Source organism: Salvelinus alpinus, chromosome 1 (genome assembly GCF_045679555.1).
Source record: "Salvelinus alpinus chromosome 1, SLU_Salpinus.1, whole genome shotgun sequence".
Lineage (NCBI taxonomy): Eukaryota > Metazoa > Chordata > Actinopteri > Salmoniformes > Salmonidae > Salvelinus > Salvelinus alpinus.
This window is the reverse complement of record NC_092086.1, coordinates 99,160,050-99,181,890: the sequence shown is the minus strand read 5'-3', so window position 1 is coordinate 99,181,890 and position 21,841 is coordinate 99,160,050. Positions and strand designations below refer to the sequence as shown.

The following is a 21,841-nucleotide window of genomic DNA, read 5'->3' as shown; positions in this document are numbered from 1 at the left end:
GGAGCTGAAGGATGGGACTAAAAACAAACAAAAGATAACTATTGTAAAATATACTGTGTCCGTAAAATGTATATAGTATGTTGCCCATTGGTTTACTCCAATTAGGGTAGGGTTAGGGGAAAATAAGAAAGGAAAATATATTTTTTTAAATATATATTTTATATACAGTACCAGTCAAGTTTTGGAAGTTTGGATACACCTACTCACTCACGGGTTTTTCTTTAGTTTTACTATTTTCTACATTGCAGAATAATAGCGAAGACATCAAAACCATGAAATAACACATATGGAATCATGTAGTAACCAAAAAAAGTTTCAAACAAATCCAGAATATTTATATTTCAGATTCTTCAAAGTAGCCACCCTTTGCCTTGACAGCTTTGCACATTGTTGGAATTCCCTCAAACAGCTTCATGAGGTAGTCACCTGGAATGCATTTCAATTAACAGGTGTGCCTTCTTAAAAGTTAATTTGTTGAATTTCTTTCCTTCTTAATGCATTTGAGCCAATCAGTTGTGTTGTGACAAGATAGGGCTGGTATACAGAAGATAGCCCTATTTGGTAAAAGACCAAGTCTTTGCTCAAATAAGCAAAGAGAAACGACAGTCCATCATTACTTTAAGACATGAAGGCCAGTCAATACAGAAAATGTCAAGAACTGTGAATGTTTCTTCAAGTGCAGTCGTAAAAACTATCAAGTGCTATGATGAAACTGGCTCTCATGAGGACCGCCACAGGAAAGGAAAACCCAGAGTTACCTCTGGTCTGATGAGACCAAATTTGAGAATTTTGGTTCCAACCGCTGTCTTTGTGAGATGCAGAGTAGATTAACTTTTGATCTCTGCATGTGTGGTTCCCACCGTGAAGCATGGAGGAGGTGTGATGGTTCTTTGCTGGTGACACTGTCAGTGAAGGATCTAAAATATAAACTATTTTTTGGTTACTACATGATTCAATGTGTTATTTCATAGTTTTAATGTCTCCACTATTATTCTACAATGTAGAAAATTGTAAAAATTAAGAAAAACCCTTGAATGAGTAGGTGTGTCCAAACTTTTGATTGGTACTGTATATATTTACAAGAAAATATATGGTGGATTGGAAATGATGCAGACATGTACAATGATGGAGGCCACAACCTGCAATATTAAAGCTGATCCAACCCCGTTAAGAAAAAAGGGTTATTTTGATCACCTTTAACTAATTATCAGCAACAAACATTGCATAGCTCAAGATTAAAACTAACATGCTTTATAAAATAAGACAGTAATATCATCATACTGTACGACTTTGTGTACATCAGTTTTATATATTTCTATTTAAATCATTTAAATATTGGTTTTAAAATCAGCAAAGCTAGAACCCTGTACAAAGTGTTTACAAATGACCAATCATCCACAGTTCAGTAAAACATAGATGCAAAGGACAACTTTAAACATTACATGCTAACAAACAAGGGTTCCAAAGCAGTCTAAGAAAATGATAAATAACTACATTTTTACAAAACATACCGTTCCTGAACATGGAAAGGAAACAAAGACACTGGACACATTAAATAGGATCCTTAATAAATTCAAGAAAATCCTGTCGACAACTACAGTTATATTGATATGACTCTATAAGCAGTGGTAACAAATCACACACTTTCCATGCCAGCTTAAGAACTACAGCTCCAACTTTAAAAATGGCCAATAAGCTACTGAATAAGCTGTTAAACCGCAGTGGATAAGAGATATACTTATATAAAATAAGGACACCTTTGGCAGCAATAGATCAAAAGGCAGAGCCAGTCAGAGGGTCTTTTGGCATTAGGAGAGTATCTTAGTACTAGACAAGCCTACCTACAGTACATTCTAAAGCCATGGGGGTGAATCCTAACGTCCACTTCAGTCAATGTTTCACTTTAGGCTCCCATTGACATCAGAGCATAACTAAGTGAAAATTCAACTGAAGTGGAAGTTAGTATTCACCCCATTGTGCGCAGGGCAGGTTTGGTTAAGACACTGGAATGTTTTAAAGGGGCAGAGTGCTGGTGTGCCAGACAGTCAGCTCAGTCAGTACACAGGCTTGTAGAGGATCTGTCCATTGAGCAGCCTGCGTTTGAGCTCCTTCCACAGCAGGCTGCGCTCCCTCTGGGATCCCTTCATGAAGCCCCTGTTCTCCAGGGCACGGCGAGACAGGTAGGGGATGACCTCGTTGACTGGGCCGTAGGGGACGTATTTGTACACTGGGAATCCAGCCTGGCCTGTTCTCAGACACAGAGAGAGTGGGAGATGTTCTGTGACTGGAGAAGTAACAACCACTGGCAATGTGTTTCAGACAAGCACAGAAAAACATTGGAACCTAATTACATGTACAGGTATGGAAGGTATTTTTGTCTAAAAGTTAGTCTCTAAACTAATTTTCTAAATCAATAAAAAGCTAAATTATATAATAACAAAATGTGTAAGAACTGTGTGAACCCCTATTGATCTACACACTAAAGATAGCTACGGTATGGTATCAGGTGACTGATGACGGAGTGGGACCCTGAGGTTGTTTGTTTCGCACAAGATTTCTGACCAAAATGCCAATCAATAAATCTTGAACTCCAATAAACCCATTAGTATTATGCAACACCTATCTACAGTTCTGAAGGTGTTGAGATTACAGTACCTAGTGGGAAGCTGATCTGGTCACACATTCCGAGCAGCTGTCCAAAATAGACCTTGTTCTCAGTGGGTGACAGACCCATCTGGTTCATCCTGCAGAGAGACAACACAGACAGAATGTAAATATTTTTTTTTAAACTTAACACTGTGCCTAAATAAACATCACCTCACTGATATATGTATTTACGTTTTAGTCATTTAGCAGACAATCTTATCCAGAGCGACTTACAGGAGCAATTAGGGTTAAGTGCCTTGCTCAAGGGTAAAGAAAGATTTTTTTACCTAGTCGACTCGGGGATTCGAACCAGTGACCTTTCGGTTACTGGCCGAACGCTCTTAACCACTTGCTACATGCCCATTGATATAATACATTTGGTTTCTGTGAAGGGGTTTTACTACTGATTTGGTGCTTTGTGTTGAAAAATGTATGTAGAAAAAGTGTAGTAACTAGTCTAACCACCTCTTGATTTGAATAAAGCCCAGAGGCTGGTCTTACTTCTCCAGAGTGAATTTGACAGTGTCCTCGTTGTGTGACGCCACCATGACATTAGCCTTCCTGTTGTGGTCGATCTCTTCCAACACAAACTCTAAACATCTTTGGAGAATCAGGGAAAGACAAGGAACTTTGGCTATTCCATTCAGCTGATATGATAACTTCATCACATAATGCATCCAAATTCAACTATGTAAATACCCACTTACTAAAGTCACGCATAACACCAATGGTTATGATCTTAGGTTAGTTTTGCATTTTACACACGAATGGATTGGGGGTCGGGGAAGCTGATCCTAGATCTGTACCAAGGGGAAACTTCACCCCAAAGCACAGAAGGGGGTCTTACTTGTGGTACATCCGGTTGGTGGCCTCGTAGTCTGGGTTAATGGGGTCTTCGTAGCCAATCTCCTCCGCCCTGCTCCTCTCCTGGTACATGTAGGCCCCGCGGACCAGCTTGGCCCCAAAGTACCAACCTTCACGCCGGGACAGCTCCACGTCCACAGACACATTGTCATAGGCTTCCTTTACAGGTAGTAAAGGGTAACACAATTATATAACGCTATGGTTAACACCAGAAATCTTGACATTTTTGGCACCAGGCTGTCCATAACACCTCTTATAAAGGGTAGGTAAGTAACACAATCGTGTTTAAATAATTTAATTTCAGGTTTATGTCAAAAAACAAACATGGCTATGGAAGGTTTATATGGATTATATACTAGGTTGGGCTTTTATGAGTCAAATATGGAAGGCTTACAAAACCTGTTTCACTCTAAGTGTATGACAAGTCTATACATAACAGGGATCCTCCCTACATACATATTATATGAGACTGTACATGTAGTCACATACACATGGTTAGCAAATGTTATTGCGAGGGTAGCGAAATGCTTATGCTTCTAGATCCGACAGTGCAGCAGAATTTAACAGGTAATATCTAACAATTCCACAACATAACCTATTATCTAATATCTAACAAATCCTAATACACAATTTAGTAAGGGAATGGGATGAGAATATATAAGTATAAAATATATGGATGAGCAGTGAGAGCGACTAAGATGCAATAGATAGTGAAGGATACAGTATACACATGAGATGAGTAATGTGAGATATGTAAACATTCTTAAAGTGGCATTATTAGGTGACTAGTGTTCCATTTATTAAAGTGGCCAATGATATCAAGTCTGTAGGTAGGCAGCCACCTCTCTGGTTATTGTCTTTTTTGCCTTCCTGTGACATCGAGTGTTGTAGGTGTCCTGGAGGGAAGGTAGTTTGCCCCCAGTGATGCATTGTGCAGACCGCACAACCATTTGGAGAGCCCTGCGGTTTTGGGCGGTGCAGTTGCCGTACCAGGCGGTGATAGTCAGACAGAGTGCTCTCAATTGTGCACCTGTAAAAGTTAGTGAGGGTTTTATGTGACAAGCCACATTTTTTCAGCCTCCTGAGGTTGAAGAGGCGCTATTGCGCCTTCTTTACCACACTATCTGTGTGGGTGGACCATTTCATTTTGTCGGTGATATGTACACCGAGGAACTTAAAACTTTCCACCTTCTCCACTGCTGTCCCGTCGATGTGGATATGGGGGTGCTCCCTTTGCTGTTTCCTGAAGTCCACGATCATGACTTTTGTTTTGCTGACATTGAGTGAGAGGTTATTTTCCTGACACCACACTCCGAGTGCCCTCACCTCCTCCCTGTAGGCTGTCTCGTCGTTGTTGGTAATCAAGCATACCACTGTAGTGTCGTCTGCAAACTTGATCATTGAGTTGGAGGCGTGCATGTGTAACGGATGTGAAATGGCTAGCTAGTTAGCGGGTACGCGCTAGTAGCGTTTCAATCAGTTACGTCACTTGCTCTGAAACCTAGAAGTAGTGTTGCACCTTGCTCTGCAAGGGCCGCGGCCTTTGTGGAGCGATGGGTAACGATGCTTCGTGGGCGACCGTTGTTGATGTGTGCAGAGGGTCCCTGGTTCGCGCCCGTGTTGGGACGAGGGGACGGTTTAAAGTTATACTGTTACACATGGCCCCATGGTCATGGGTGAACAGGGAGTACAGGAGGGGGCTGAGCACCCACCCCTGTCGGGCCCCAATGTTATGGATCAGCGAAGTGGACTACCTTCATCACCTGGGGGCGGCCCGTCAGGAAGTCCAGGACCCAGTTGCACAGAGCGGGGGTCGAGACTCAGGGCCTCAAGCTTAATGATGAGTTTGGAGGGTACTATGGTGCTGAATGCTGAGCTGTATTCAATGAACAGCATTCTTACATAGGTATTCCTGTTGTCTAGATGGGATAGGGTAGTGTGCAGTGTGACGGTGATTGCATCGTCTGTGGACCTATTGGGGCGGTAAGCAAACTGGAGTGGGTCTAGGGAGTCAGATAGGGTGGAGGTGATATGATCCTTGACTAGTCTCTCAAAGCACTTCATGATGACAGAAGTGAGTGCTACGGGGCAATAGTCATTTAGTTCAGTTACCTTAGCTGTCTTGGGAACAGGAACAATGGTGGCCATCTTGAAGCATGTGGGGACAGCAGACTCGAATTGATTGAATATGTCCGTAAACACACCAGCCAGCTGGTCTGCGCATGCTCTGAGGACGCGGCTAGGGATGCGATCTGGGCCGGCAGTCCTGTGAGGGTTAACACGTTTAAATGTTTTACTCACGTCAGCCACGGAGAAGGAGAGCCAACAGTCTTTGGTAGCGGGCCGTGTCAGTGGCACTGTATTGTCCTCAAAGTGCGCAAAGAAGTTGTTTAATTTGTCTGGGATCAAGACGTCGATGTCAAAGATGGGGCTGGTTTGATTGATTGTCTGTCGACCCTGCCACATACGTCTCGTGTTTGAGCCGTTGAATTGCGGCTCCACTTTGTCTCTATACTGACACTTTGCTTGTTTGATTACCTTACGGAGGGAATAACTACACTTTGTATTCAGTCATGTTTCCAGTCACCTTGCCATGATTAAATGCGGTGATACGTGCTTTCAGTTTTGCGCAAATGCTGCCATCAATCCACGGTTTCTGGTTAGGGAAGGTTTTAGTAGTCACAGTGGGAACAACATCTCCTATACAGCGTATATGTCAATGTTATTGTCTGAGGCTACCCTGCAATCGATATGCTGATAGAATTTAGGTAGCCTTGTTCTCAGATTAGCTTTGTTAAAATCCCCAACTACAATAAATGAAGCCTCAGGATATATGGTTTCCAGTTTGCATAAAGTCCAGTGAAGTTCCTTGATGGCTGTCTTGGTATCCGCTTGCGGGGGGATATACACGGCTGTGACTATAACCGAGGAGAGTTTTCTTGGAAGATAATACGGTCGGCCTCACCTTAAGATAGCACTGGTAGGTGTTGAAGATGATGGGCTTCTCTCTGTTGAAGATCCTCTGCATCTCCAGGGTCAGTCTGCTGATGGCCGGCTGGAAGTACGTCTGCTCAGCATCCACCATCAGCCTCACCCCGTTCTCCACCGCATGCTGGGATAAAGGGAAGGACAAAAGCTTTTTGTTAACTTCTGTCAGTTAGCATCAACACCCGGTCAGCTCCAGAAAAGTGAGCAGAAAATGTTGTTGATCATCTGAAACCCTTCAGTGATCTTGCTCCTACCTAGGCTATAGAAACGTATGAGTTTAAGCCTTCTATTTCAGAGCATGTTACATTTGACATTTTAGTCATTTAGCAGACTGTGCTTTCCAGAGCCACTTACAATTACTGCATTCATCTTAAGATAGCTACGTGAGACAACACATATCACAGTCATAGCATGTTGAGGTCTTTGGCCATCATGTGTTGCCATGTAGTCCAGCCATGCTAATGCAATCTCAAGGGACCAAGGTATTACTTGTATCTATAGAGACTCACTTAAGAGCAAACAGACTTTGGATACAACACGTCATAGTAGACTCTTGGTCCTGTTGGAGCAGTGCAACTACAATTCAAACACAACCTTTCCCAAAAATGATGACACACTGCTGAAGTAAATCAGAACATTTGTAATAAGAATAAACAAAACTATTGCCAAAAGGTTTATTTCCAATAAACTCCCGTATGGCCTGCTCACTGAGGCAGGGCTGAGAGTAAGAGAAAATTCTTGTAAAATCTGATATATACTACATTCCATGGTTCAATTAGAATATGAATATGTGGACAACTACAAATACCTAGGTGTCTGGCTAGACTGTAAATACCTAGGTGTCTGGCTAGACTGTAAATACCTAGGTGTCTGGCTAGACTGTAAACTCTCCTTCCGGACTCATATTAAGCATCTCCAATCCAAAATTAAATCTAGAAATCGGCATCCTATTTCGCAACAAAGCCTGATTCACTCACGCTGCCAAACATACCGATCCTCGACTTCGGATATGTAATTTACAAAATAGCCTCCAACACTCTACTCAGCAAACTGGATGCAGTCTATCACAGTACCATCCGTTTTGTCACCAAAGCCCCATATACCACCCACCACTGCGACCTGTATGCTCTCGTCGGCTGGCCCTCGCTACATATTCGTCGCCAAACCCACTGGCTCCAGGTCATCTATAAGTCTTTGCTAGGTAAAGCGCCGCCTTATCTCAGCTCACTGGTCACCATAGCAACACCCACCCATAGCACGAGCTCCAGCAGGTATATCTCACTGGTCATCCCCAAAGCCAACACTTCCTCTGGCCGCCTTTCCTTCCAGTTCTCTGCTGCCAAAGACTTGAACGAATTGCAAAAATCGCTGAAGTTGGAGACTAATATCTCCCTCACTATCTTTAAGCATCAGCTAGCTGAGCAGCTTATCGATTGCTGCAGCTGTACACAGCCCATCTGTAAATAGCCCATCCAACCACCTACCTCATCACCATATTGTTTTTATTTATTTTTGCTATTTTGCACACCAGTATTTCTACTTTCACATCATCATCTGCACATCAGTGTTAATTTGCTAAATTGTAATTACTTCGCTACTATGGCCTATTTATTGCCTTACCTCCTTACTCCATTTGCACACACTGTATATAGATTTTTATATTGTGTTATTGACTGTACTTTTGTTTATCCCATGTGTAACTCTGTGTTGTTGTTTTTTGTCACACTGCTTTGCTTTATCTTGGCCAGGAAGCAGTTGTGAATGAGAACTTGTTCTCAAGGGACCAGGGGTGCTATTTTCACTTTTGGTGAAAATCGTATGATTTTTAAACGGCCTCGTACTCAATTCTTGCTAGTACAATATGCATATTTTTATTACTATTGGATAGAAAACAACCTCTAGTTTCTAAAAACGTTTGAATTTTTTCTCTGAGTGGAACAGAAGTCATTTGGCAGCACTTTCCCTGAACAGGAAGTAGAATGCAAGATGTCTATGCTCGCTTCAACGCTCTGCCTATACATGGTCATGCCACCTATGACCCGAAACACACCTCATACGCCTTCCTCTGGGTGTCAAGAGGACGTCAGAGGAGAAATTTTGTGTTTATCTTGTTCTGACGTGAAATAAGACCTATTTCTTTGACGTGACCGTCCATTTCCGGAAGTCTGAAGTGCGCGACTTAGAAGAGAGATTGTGTTTTGTTTTGCTGCCGTTTCGGATGTCAACTATCTCCGGCTCGGATTTGATTTGATAAATGAGACCATATCATCGTAATGTATGTTTTTTCAATATAGTTTAATCAGATTATTTGAATTTTTTTCGGGAGTTTTGCCGTGTACCGTTGTGTGACTTTGTTTACTTGGAGAGATCCGTGCCACTCGACTAGTACCCATGCTAAATGAAGTGGGAAAGGTACCATTCTGAATGGAATGAACGACTCATCTGGACTAAGGACATCTTGATCAACATTCTGATGAAAGATCAGCAAAAGTAAGACCCAATTTATAATGTTATTTCATATATCGGTCGTGCATGTGAACTGGTCGTGGGCGCCCAGCTGGTTCTGGCTGGCGTGGCTATGCTAATTTAGCGCTACATTTTGTTTTCGCTATAAAACATTTAATAAATCTGAAATATTGTCTGGAATCACAAGAATCCTGTCTTTCAATTGCTGCACAGTATGTATTTCTCAGATATGTTTTATGATGAGTAATTAGTTATTTGACGTTGGTGTCTGTAAATGTTATGGCTGCTTTCGGTGCAATTTCTGATTGTAGCTGAAATGTAATTTATGATTTATACCATAAATATGCACATTTTTCAAAAAAAACATATGCTATACAATAAATATGTTATCAGACTGTCATCTTATGAAGTTGTTTCTTGGTTAGTGGCTATATATATCTTTATTTGGTCGAATTAGTGATAGCTAGTGACGGAGTAAAAAACTGATGGAGTTAGAAAAGTGCTCTCTTTTGCTGACGTGGTTAGCTAATAGATTTACATATTTTGTCTTCCCTGTAAAACATTTTAAAAATCGGACATGTTGGCTTGATTCACAAGATGTGTACCTTTCATATGCTGTATTGGACTTGTTAATGTGTGAAAGTTAAATATTTCTAAAAAACATTTTTTTGAATTTCGCGCTCTGCCTTTTCAGTGGAATGTGGGAGGAGTTCCGCTAGCGGAACGGGGGAGTGAGACAGGTTAAATAAAGGTGAAATATATTTTTTTAATAAAAATGAATATGTGAATATCTGGGTTAATATACTATTGTTAAATTTTAAAGCCATGCTAGTTAACAGTGCCTATGTTGCACTCAAAAATCCCCCCACCTTGGCCAGAACATCCACTCTCTGCAGCATCCTCTTCATCTGTTTCTCCTCTTCAACAGTGAACTTCCTCAACAGAGGCTCCAACTGACCAGTCTAGAAAAACAGAAGACACATTTCATTTAGTCAACCCTGACCTAAACTACAAAATGCATGTATGTACAGTGGGGCAAAAAAGTATTTAGTCAGCCACCAATTGTGCAAGTTCTCCCACTTAAAAAGATGAGAGAGGCCTGTAATTTTCATCATAGGTACACTTCAACTATGACAGACAAAATGAGAAGAAAAAAAATTCTGAAAATCACATTGTAGGATTTTTTATGAATTTATTTGCAAATTATGGTGGAAAATAAGTATTTGGTCACCTACAAACAAGCAAGATTTCTGGCTCTCACAGACCTGTAACTTCTTCTTTAAGAGGCTCCTCTGTCCTCCATTCGTTACCTGTATTAATGGCACCTGTTTGAACTTGTTATCAGTATAAAAGACACCTGTCCACAACCTCAAACAGTCACACTCCAAACTCCACTATGGCCAAGACCAAAGAGCTGTCAAAGGACACCAGAAACAAAATTGTAGACCTACACCAGGCTGGGAAGACTGAATCTGCAATAGGTAAGCAGCTTGGTTTGAAGAAATCAACTGTGGGAGCAATTATTAGGAAATGGAAGACATACAAGACCACTGATAATCTCCCTCGATCTGGGGCTCCACGCAAGATCTCACCCCGTGGGGTCAAAATGATCACAAGAACGGTGAGCAAAAATCCCAGAACCACACGGGGGGACCTAGTGAATGACCTGAAGAGAGCTGGGACCAAAGTAACAAAGCCTACCATCAGCAAGGGCATTGAAGATGAAACGTGGCTGGGTCTTTCAGCATGACAATGATCCCAAACACACCGCCCGGGCAACGAAGGAGTGGCTTCGTAAGAAGCATTTCAAGGTCCTGGAGTGGCCAGTCTCCAGATCTCAACCCCATAGAAAATCTTTGGAGGGAGTTGAAAGTCCGTGTTGCCCAGCAACAGCCCCAAAACATCACTGCTCTAGAGGAGATCTGCATGGAGGAATGGGCCAAAATACCAGCAACAGTCTGTGAAAACCTTGTGAAGACTTACAGAAAACGTTTGACCTCTTTCATTGCCAACAAAGGGTATATAACAAAGTATTGAGATAAACTTTTGTTATTCACCAAATACTTATTTTCCACCATAATTTGCAAATAAATTCATTAAAAATCCTACAATGTGATTTTCTAAGATTTTTCTCATTTTGTCTGTCATAGTTGAAGTGTACCTATGATGAAAATTACAGGCCTCTCTCATCTTTTTAAGTGGGAGAACTTGCACAATTGGTGGCTGACTAAATACTTTTTGCCCCACTGTATGTATGCATATACTGTATGTACACTGCATGGATGGATGGATTTGTGCAGGTACATAATGCACTTCATGAGTTTCTGTGTACAAACACATTCAGGTAGATATCCTACAGTACTATGCCTGTATGTTAAATATTACAAGGATATGTCAATTTATGTGTGTGGGCGTGCATGTGTAATATGTGGCTAGCTCGCCTCAACATTGGGAATGACGAGCAGGTTTGAGATCGATGTTCGGTCATTAATCAAGCTGTTCCAGTCCAGAAGGTCTATCGTTCTGGGGGACATGATGTAAATCACATATTCAAAGTCAAATTCAGTCCTGTATGCACATCCTATCTATTGAATAGTTGATTGTTTGTGTGCTCATGATGCATTCCAGGTTCAGCCTCTTACCCTGATGAGCCAAGTTTCTCTCCAGTAAACCAGTTCTCAATGTCAACTTTATTTCCAACCCCCAGCTTTGTCAAACTCTCCTGTAGCAAACAGAAGTACAGTATTATAGAGCCATTATTGCATGGAACTCCCATATCATATGCTCAAATGAACAGCAAACCTGGTTGAAAACAATAGATAAAGCAACACCTAACAGCACAACGCCTCTCCCCAATTTGACCTAGATATTTTGTATGTATTGATATGTAGGCTGTGTGTGCCGTTTAAAAATGTACAGTATGTAGTTCTGTCCTTTAATTTCATATTCTGTATTATGTCATGGTTCATGTTTTGTGTGAACCCCAGGAAGAGTAGCTGCTGCTTGCGCAACAGATAAATGGTGATCCTAATAAAATACCAAAATTGGATTCCATTTTTTTTATGAATATCAATAACTATTAACGATGAAACATAGATAGATAGGAAATTAGTATCAGGAAAAACAATTAATAAATGTTTCATCATTTTGGTATGGTGTTTTCACAGGTGTTTTTGTCTCAAAGGAACCATAAGGCTCTCACAGATATGAAGTATGTTAGATCTAGGTAGTCTTCTTAGTAGCAGAGAGCCGGTTTGGGTGATTTTTAGCTGGGAAACTGCTTGAACTTAGTCACATCTCCACTTTGACTGTTGCTCTAGGTGACACGCACCTTCAGCTGTTCCAGTTCCAGTTTCTGCTCCAGTGCATCCATGCCAGACTTCCCCTGCTGTGCTGCCAGCAGGTTGAAGAACCTCCTCCATTTCACCAGCACCTCTGAGAACTGGAGCTGGAGAGGGGAGGAAACAGGTCATAACACCAACAAACAATCAAACAAAAAAAGCTGCACTCTGTCACGATCACTGCCAATGTTAAATCAAAGGCTAAAAGAGAGAGTCTAACAGGCAGAGGGTGTCTAACTCACCAGGAACTGTGGGCGGCCCAGGGCAGTCATCTTAATGGCAGAAAATCCATCTACAGAGGCCCCCCCTGAGAGTCAGAGATACAACATAACATTTAGTGCAGCAATAACATGATTGATAAATATATCATAATAATCATATCAAGCATAATATCTGCAAAAAAACAATTTTTTGACTCATTTAATTAATTGAACTCACTGCATTTGATTGCGTTCTCACCTGAGGCTTTTATGCAGTTGATGAAGGTCTCCATCTGGTTGTCACACTTGGCCTCATCAGCATAGAAGTATGTCCTGGCACTGACCACACCCCCACGACGGTCCCCAAACTGACGGTGGGCCTTGTACTTCTTCTCACGGTGGTCAACGCCTAAAGTCAGAAAACATAATGTTGTCTAATGTAACAAGACTTTCCTCTAGACTCAAGGATACCCACACAGAACACTGGGAGGGAAAGACAAGAGAAGCCTTTCCAAAGGAATGACCCTCACTAAACAATCTAGATCTAAATTGGCATAGATACCTGGAGATCGGTTTTTCATAAAATGAAAAATTGTGACAGAGATATTAGACAGGCATGTGCCTCTTGGTAAGGCAACACATCTGCAGATATATATATATACACATATAAAGTGTGTACACACCTGCTCACTCAGGGGTTTTTCTTTCTTTCTTTCTTTCTTTTTTAAATTTTACCCCCTTTTCTCCCCAATTTTCGTGGTATCCAATTGCTAGTAATTACTATCTTGTCTCATCGCTACAACTCCCGTACGGGCTCGGGAGAGACGAAGGTCGAAAGCCATGCGTCCTCCGAAACACAACCCAGGCCTCCAACCCGGAAGCCAGCCGCACCAATGTGTCGGAGGAAACACCGTGCACCTGGCTCCCTTGGTTAGAGCGCACTGCGCCCGGCCCGCCACAGGAGACGCTGGTGCGCGATGAGACAAGGATATCCCTACCGGCCAAACCCTCCCTAACCCGTACGACGCTAGGCCAATTGTGCGTCGCCCCACGGACCTCCCGGTCGCGGCCGGCTGCGACAGAGCCTGGGCGCGAACCCAGAGTCTCTGGTGGCGCAGCTAGCGCTGCGATGCAGTGCCCTAGACAACGCCACCCGTGCGCCACCCGGGAGGCCCCCCGGTTTTTCTTTATTTTAACTATTTTATACATTGTAGAATTATAGTGAAGACATCAACTATGAAATAACACATATGGAATCATGTAGTAACCAAAAAAGTGCAATACATATTTTTGGGGTTTGTTTACGTAGCCACCCTTTGCCTTGATGACAGCATTGCACACTCTTGGAATTCCCAAACCATCTCAATTGGGTTGAGATCAGGTGATTGTGGAGGCCAGGTCATCTGATGCAGCAATCCATCACTCTCCTTCTTGATCAAACAGCCCTTACACAGCCTGGAGGTGTTGGGTCATTGTCCTGTTGAAAAACACATGATAGTCCCACTTATCGCAAACCAGATGGGATGGTGTATCGCTGCAGAATGCTGTGGTAGCCATGCTGGTTAAGCGTGCCTTGAATTCTAAATAAACCACAGACAGTGACACCAGCAAAGCACCGCCACACCTCCTCCATCCTTCACGGTGGGAACCACATATGCGGAGATCATCTGTTCACCCACTATGTGTCTCACAAAGACACAGCGTTTGGAACCAAAAATCTCAAATTTGGACTCATCAGACCAAAGGACAGATTTCCACCGGCCTAATGTCCATTGCTCATGTTTCTTGTCCCAAGCAAGTCTCTTCTTCTTATTGGTGTCCTTTAGTAGTGGTTTCTTCGCAGCAATTCGACCATGAAGGCCTGATTCACGCAGTCTCCTCTGAACAGTTGATGTTGAGATGTGTGTTACTTGAACTCTGTGAAGCATTTATTTGGGCTGCAAACTGAGGTGCAGTTAACTCTAATGAACTTATCCTCTGCAGCAGAGGTAACTCTGGGTCTTCCTTTCCTGTGGCGGTCCACATGAGATCCAGTTTCATTATAGCGTTTGATAGTTTTTGCGACTGTACTTGAAGAAACTTTCAAAGTTCTTGAAATTTTCCAGATTGACTGACCTTCATGTCTTAAAGTAACGATGGACTGTCATTTCTCTTTGCTTATTTGAGCTGTTCTTGCATAATATGGATTTGGTCTTTTACCAAATAGTGCTATATTCTGTATACTACCCCTACCTTGTCACAACACAATTGATTGGCTCAAATGCATTAAGGAAAGAAATTCCACAAATTAACTTTTTAACAAGGCACACCTGTTAATAGAAATGCATTCCAGGTGACTACCTCATGGAGCTGGTTGAGAGAATGCAAAGAGTGTGCAAAGCTGTCATCAAGGCAATGGGTGGCTACTTTGAAGAACCTCAAATTTAAAATATATTTTCATTTGTTTAACACTTTTTTGGTTACTACATGATTCCATGTGTGTTAATTCATAGTTTGGATTTCTTTCCTATTATTCTACAATGTAGAAAACTGTACAAATAAAGAAAAACCCTGGAATGAGTAGGTGTTTCCAAACTTTTGACTGGTATTGATATATACACTGCTCAAAAAAATAAAGGGAACACTTAAACAACACAATGTAACTCCAAGTCAATCACACTTCAGTGAAATCAAACTGTCCACTTAGGAAGCAACACTGATTGACAATAAATTTCACATGCTGTTGTGCAAATGGAATAGACAACAGGTGGAAATTATAGGCAATTAGCAAGACACCCCCAATAAAGGAGTGGTTCTGCAGGTGGTGACCACAGACCACTTCTCAGTTCCTATGCTTCCTGGCTGATGTATTGGTCACTTTTGAATGCTGGCGGTGCTTTCACTCTAGTGGTAGCATGAGACGGAGTCTACAACCCACACAAGTGGCTCAGGTAGTGCAGCTCATCCAGGATGGCACATCAATGCGAGCTGTGGCCAGAAGGTTTGCTGTGTCTGTCAGCGTAGTGTCCAGAGCATGGAGGCGCTACCAGGAGACAGGCCAGTACATCAGGAGACGTGGAGGAGGCCGTAGGAGGGCAACAACCCAGCAGCAGGACCGCTACCTCCGCCTTTGTGCAAGGAGGAGCAGGAGGAGCACTGCCAGAGCCCTGCAAAAGGACCTCCAGCAGGCCACAAATGTGCATGTGTCTGCTCAAACGGTCAGAAACAGACTCCATGAGGGTGTTATGAGGGCCCGAAGTCCACAGGTGGGGGTTGTGCTTACAGCCCAACACCGTGCAGGACGTTTGGCATTTGCCAGAGAACACCAAGATTGGCAAATTCGCCACTGGCGCCCTGTGCTCTTCACAGATGAAAGCAGGTTCACACTGAGCACATGTGACAGACGTGACAGAGTCTGGAGACGCCGTGGAGAACGTTCTGCTGCCTGCAACATCCTCCAGCATGACCGGTTTGGCGGTGGGTCAGTCATGGTGTGGGGTGGCATTTCTTTGGGGGGCCGCACAGCCCTCCATGTGCTCGCCAGAGGTAGCCTGACTGCCATTAGGTACCGAGATGAGATCCTCAGAGCCCTTGTGAGACCATATGCTGGTGTGGTTGGCCCTGGGTTCCTCTTAATGCAAGACAATGCTAGACCTCATGTGGCTGGAGTGTGTCAGCAGTTCCTGCAAGAGGAAGGCATTGATGCTATGGACTGGCCCGCCCGTTCCCCAGACCTGAATCCAATTGAGCACATCTGGGACATCATGTCTCGCTCCATCCACCAACGCCACGTTGCACCACAGACTGTCCAGGAGTTGGCGGATGCTTTAGTCCAGGTCTGGGAGGAGATCCCTCAGGAGACCATCCGCCACCTCATCAGGAGCATGCCCAGGCGTTGTAGGGAGGTCATACAGGCACGTGGAGGCCACACACACTACTGAGCCTCATTTTGACTTGTTTTAAGGACATTACATCAAAGTTGGATCAGCCTGTAGTGTGGTTTTCCACTTTAATGTTGAGTGTGACTCCAAATCCAGACCTCCATGGGTTGATAAATTTGATTTCCATTGATAATTTGTGTGATTTTGTTGTCAGCACATTCAACTATGTAAAGAAAAAAGTATTTAATGAGAATATTTCATTCATTCAGATCTAGGATGTGTTATTTTAGTGTTCCCTTTATTTTTTGAGCAGTGTATATATCTGCCCCTGGTGAGCACATTAAGTAATACTGTATACCCCGGTATGGTACAAAAACAGTATGAGTATGAAAATCTGGATACCGATCAACCCTACATACTTGCCGTCATTAACCCCTCCAGACTAAATCCAGATCAAACCTGCTCCCTCAACCATGCAATCTCATGTAACAAACATCATGTAAGAGCTCTATATTAACCCTTAAATGACCGCTGGCATAGACCCAGAAAGTTAGCATTCAGGAACATTGCTGAACCGACAGACATTTTGGCAACGCGCCCCCACTGCTTCCACACGCACGGTTATGTGCCCCGTATGAAAGGGGTTCCACCTCCCACCAACCAGATGGCCTGATACATCAGTAATGAAACATTTATGTAAAGTAACATTACTGTGGTCATGCTCCTGCGTTACAAAGAATTCTGTAGCTGGCACTGCAATAAATTATGAAGTGCATAAATAACCAATCAATTACAACAAAACTCACAATCATAACCAAATAAGTGAATTGTAAATCAAACTGACAACTCATTTTGAATTGTTAATCCGTTTCAGTCAACAAATACACACCTGGACTTTCTTTCTCGATTACAGACACACAGGCACTGAAAGAGAGGAAACATCGAAATAACATGACAACAATTGAGAGATACTTATATCAAGTGTTCAGGTGTTTAGTACCAAATAAGACATTGGAAATAATGTTGAAGTAAGTAGATGGGGAGGAAAATGGGGTCCCAGTAATGAACTGGATTATGACTCATCATTTCATAAATCAAGGTCATGCACTAAAGATTATCACAATTTGTGGCAGCAGCCCCCCCAGAAGCTGTTAAAATCAGTTCCAGCTCTGCGTTTCATAACCACAGAGTGTGTGCCAATATGTTGACTGTACTATATATATATGGTACGCACGACAGCGGGATTGGGGGGAGGGTGTTAACATTATGTAGAAGTGCAAATGTCTTGCTAGTTGATCTCTTGTGCCGTCGTGGACTTCTGATCACTGAGACTGTTGACTGTTTCAAAAGCTCACAGCCTAGGTTAATCCAGAAAGATCCAGTCCAGAACCGAACCTAATACACAAGCTTGAATAACATGAAGGAAATTGATCTCTCATTAGCACATATGTATTTTTTTTATTACCCTTATTTTACCAGTTAAGTTGACTGAGAACACATTCTCATTTAGGGCAACAACCTGGGAAATAGTTACATGGGAGAGGAGGGTGGATGAATGAGCCAATTAAAAGCTGGGGATGATTAGCTGGCCATGATGGTTGGAGGTCCAGATTGGAAGGACACCGGGGCTAACACCCCTACGCTCACGACAAGCGCAATGGGATCTTCAGTGACCACAGAGAGCCAGGGCACCTGTTTAAGACAGAACCCTACACAGGGCAATGTCCCTAATCACAGCCCTGGGGCAATGGGATATTTTTTTAGACCAGAGAAAAGAGTGCCTTCTGATGGCCCTACAACACCACCTCAAGCAGCATCTGGTCTCCCACCCAGGGACTGACCATGATCAACCCTGCATAGCTTCAGAGGCAAGCTAGCAGTGAGATGCAGGGTGGTATGCTGCTGGCATCTTTCCGTGCTGTTGGTTGTTTCAGTGATTGCCATGGCTTAATGTTATCAAGGGGGAAATATTTGCACAGGCTAACTGCACAATTTGCATGAAAGTTTTAACATCAATTAGTTGAGTCTGGAAGTTTGAAAGTAATAGACTTCAGAAACTCATTTAAAGCATGTACTTTGCCAACCTTGATTAAAAAATAAAAGGTTGATTACAACTCTGGTACACTCTCACAGTGATTCATTCACAATGAGTCCTCTTCCTCTCTGGTACATCCAATTATTAACAAGAGAGAAGAGGATGTTGTGTGTTACTCCACCAATGTAGGCTTGCTTCAAAAGTCCTAATTAGTCTGGTGTGGAGAGTTCCACAGAAATGAGGTAGGGTCAGACTGTTACCAAGTTGGTCTTTAATGGTGTCACTAGCCTTTTCACTATCATTCCCATCTACCACCCCACCCTCTTCATTATTCAGCCTATTAGTTCAGCTTGAATGTGTGCATAGTCAGGCTATAAGAAAATCCCTAACCAAACAAGAGAAGGCTGTTTCTCAAAACACATGAAAACATAACACGCCCTGGGCCTCTTTTGAAAGGGTGCATCAAAGAACAACAGGGCTGGCTTGTCTCAATCCACCGCATGTGACTGCATTCTCAAAGGGACTGGAATAAACATGCTTCTTCAGCTAACAAATCAGGAGAGAGCCTCGAGGGGTATGTCTAAACTAACCAATGGTGGCCGGGTAGTGCTGGGAAATGTCAGATGCTGAAAGTGATGCATCGCTTACAATCCATTTGAGACCATGAAAAATGGGATGGGCATATTTTATGCTGAGAAGTTGTAAACACAGGTTTTTATGAATATGAAACATGAGTAGGCCTGTGTGTTTTAGAGGGAGAGAGTGTGTTTGATAGGGGAGATAGACATAGCAGGGAGAGCCCACAATCTGAGAAAAGTGCAACATATGGAACTGACCATATGGCTTGTTCCCCAATAGTATTGGATCACCTAGTATTATTTTGACTGTAGCCTTTTGCCATAGGTCAATTGCAGAAAATGTTTACCTAGTGACTACTGAGGTAAAAGTATAGGCATCTCACGCTATATCACATTGCTACAAATAATCAATGATTCCTAATAAGTTATGAATCTAGAAAATGTGAAAGCTTGTATTTGTAGTGTGGATACTGCAAGAGTCCTATATCCTCTATTAGTGTTACTTCAGCTGGGGTTGTGACTAATGAGATACAGACTACTACAGCAGACTAGGACGGCAGAGACTACTTACTCCATCTCCTTCTTCTCTGCCTCCTCCTGGGTCAGGTCCTCCTCCACACTGTAATCCAGGACTGACCCCACGCCGAAGGCCTGGTTCTTATGGATCAGAGGCTTGATTGAGTTGTGGTCCTCCCCGGCCACAAACTGTCCATAGAACGTCATCTTCATCAGCCTCTCAAACAACCGCTGGCCAAATACCTTCTTGCTAAGGTCCATCAACTTTGGACAGAGCAAATAATCAACTGAGTTAGACCCACAACTCGCCAGTAAGAGTAGTGTTCCTTTTAATTTGATCCCCCCCCAGGAGCTGATCTATGAAAACCACCACCTTCGACTTTCATTTCAGTCACAAGATTCAATACAAATGGTATGATAAGATAGCTGCGTCAGTCACAGCGGCTGTGCAGACAGTCAGCCAGGCTAATGATAATAGGCCTAAACTACTTGTGCACCTGGAAATGTTAGGCTGTGAAATGAATGTAAGCTGTTCTTCTGCAAGCATGTGGAATAATGGCCCTTTTGACAGTCAGAAATGTCCATTACGTTATCTGATATATGACAGTTAGCCTACTAACCACACCTGTAAAAACTAATCAAAGGAATGTAGCAAAAACAATCTAATCAAAATAATGTCCCTACCTCCTTGTTCTTGTCAACGAGGAAGTCGAATGTGCAAAGCTTGAAGACCAACAGACTTCTAAGCAGCTCAATGTTATCTTTACTTTTGTAAGCTTCATGAGTATTGTTAAAGTCGATTTCGATCTTCTGTGTTTGAGCATCGGTGGTATTTTTTGACTGGATGCTGAGGTCCGCTTGAACAGCTTTCACCACAGTGCACTCATCAACTTGCTTCTCTTTCCCTCCTTCAACCTCATCACGTTGCGTGGATGCGACCGTGGAGCGAAATCGCCCATGAGACAAGCATATTCTCTTGATGTTGTCGGAACTTGACTTGACTAGAGCTGGTACTACTTTATTGTACGACATTTTTTTAAATGTTATTTACTTTTAGTATTTAAATTCGTTAAAACTAGTTTTATTGCGTTTAAGGGCGCGTGGATCCACCACTTTTCGTTCCTGGCTAGACTGAAAGCCAGGATAAGTTGTTGCACAGCGTTTATAACCCACGGTACGTATTTTAGTAGGCACGCCTACTCTGACGCATCTGGCAGGAACTCCGCGTAGTGAGGACTCCCCCGTCAGTAAAACCCGTTTCCCCTTGCCCCCTCCCCAGTCCCCACCGTTGTTGTGTAAACAATTTTTGGCAAGGTGTGCTAGTGTGTTTGACTTAATGGTATCTCCTGCCTGAAAGAAAGTACAGCAATCAATGGGTTTATTTATCCTACAATTCAATACTGCCTGGGAGCCAGATTTATGCAACCATTCTGTCACAAAGGTTTTTGTTTGAGATAACACTTCACCCAAGTCAATACATATGCCTACAAGGCCCAAAGAAATGTTGAACTAGTTGTCATCCATCCGACCATAGACATGTATGTGTACTGTGAGAATGTGCTACTTCCTATTTTCAACAACAGAGAGAGCCATTGACTAAGTACTGAATCTGCTCTGTAACTGACCAGGTTTTCATATGGTAGTCTGTATTACTGGAGGGTGGGGAGTTGGTGATGTACTTGCATTGGGGAGGTCCCAGAGAGGTTTACAACTTTTCCCATTACTTCTTCATACCGAATTTGCAAATTGTCATTGAAGAACAGACTTTGGGCTAACAGTCTACCGGTAGGCTACTTCATTTACTAGAGCATACTGCCACCCTCTGGATGGGTAAATTTTTGGACAACATAGAAAAATTGTTTCAGTGCTTTTTGGAAGAAAGTCAGACATAAGTCTACGGGAAAGCCCTTGGAGGTATGGTGTTCATCACACCATGGAAACAACCAGAAATGTCTTTGTAATTGTGCTACTAAATGTCTTCTTTTTTTGGATTTACAGCCAAGAACTAAATCCCAGAGTAGAAATGTATGCGAAGCTGGGTAAGTGATTGTGTCCCTGTTTTCAATAAGTTTTAGGCTTGACATTGATGGACAAAACTATTACAGAAGCCTGATTCAAGTCAGTGAAGGAAGATAAACATGCATATATTTTTTTTTTGATATAGTTTGATATTTTTTAACCCTAACCCTAACCTTCCTCAGATCTCCGCTTATTTGGTCTACTGCCTCGTTTTTTCCTTTGTGCCAGTAATTCCCTGCACTTTGAATGCTGTGACCGATTTGCATCTCAACGTGATTAGGATCATGTTTAATATTTAGATTTATTAGACTATCTGTCATGATTGAAA

At 42.6% G+C, this 21,841-nt stretch overlaps 1 protein-coding gene across 2 annotated transcripts; it reads right to left on the bottom strand.

Moving 5' to 3' along the window:
- Positions 1-1,039: 1,039 nt before the first annotated feature.
- LOC139536455 (proline dehydrogenase 1, mitochondrial-like) lies at positions 1,040-20,640 on the bottom strand. 2 transcript variants are annotated; one of them, XM_071336997.1, is made up of 14 exons: positions 20,179-20,640; positions 19,550-19,758; positions 17,255-17,289; positions 12,765-12,914; positions 12,548-12,612; positions 12,296-12,412; positions 11,607-11,686; positions 11,406-11,487; positions 9,834-9,926; positions 6,476-6,622; positions 3,494-3,669; positions 3,148-3,246; positions 2,656-2,744; positions 1,040-2,245 (listed from the first exon to the last, which is right to left on the bottom strand). In XM_071336997.1, the coding sequence occupies exons 1-14, from the start codon at positions 20,524-20,526 to the stop codon at positions 2,055-2,057; spliced, it is 1,881 nt and encodes a 626-aa protein (XP_071193098.1). In that variant the 5' UTR covers positions 20,527-20,640; the 3' UTR covers positions 1,040-2,054. The 2 variants fall into 2 exon arrangements, 1 of the variants encoding a protein (XP_071193098.1); XR_011667314.1 differs by having other exon boundaries at positions 2,228-2,245; positions 3,112-3,246.
- Positions 20,641-21,841: the final 1,201 nt, after the last annotated feature.

Bases quoted from the DNA above. Each gene is read 5' to 3' on its own strand.
- LOC139536455 (XM_071336997.1), bottom strand. From the start codon at position 20,526: ATGTCGTACAATAAAGTAGTACCAGCTCTAGTCAAGTCAAGTTCCGAC. The intron at 19,759-20,178 runs GTAGGGACATTA...CTCTGTCCAAAG, and splicing joins TCGTTGACAAGAACAAGGAG to TTGATGGACCTTAGCAAGAA. The intron at 3,247-3,493 runs GTAAGACCCCCT...GATTCTCCAAAG, and splicing joins ACCAACCGGATGTACCACAA to ATGTTTAGAGTTTGTGTTGG.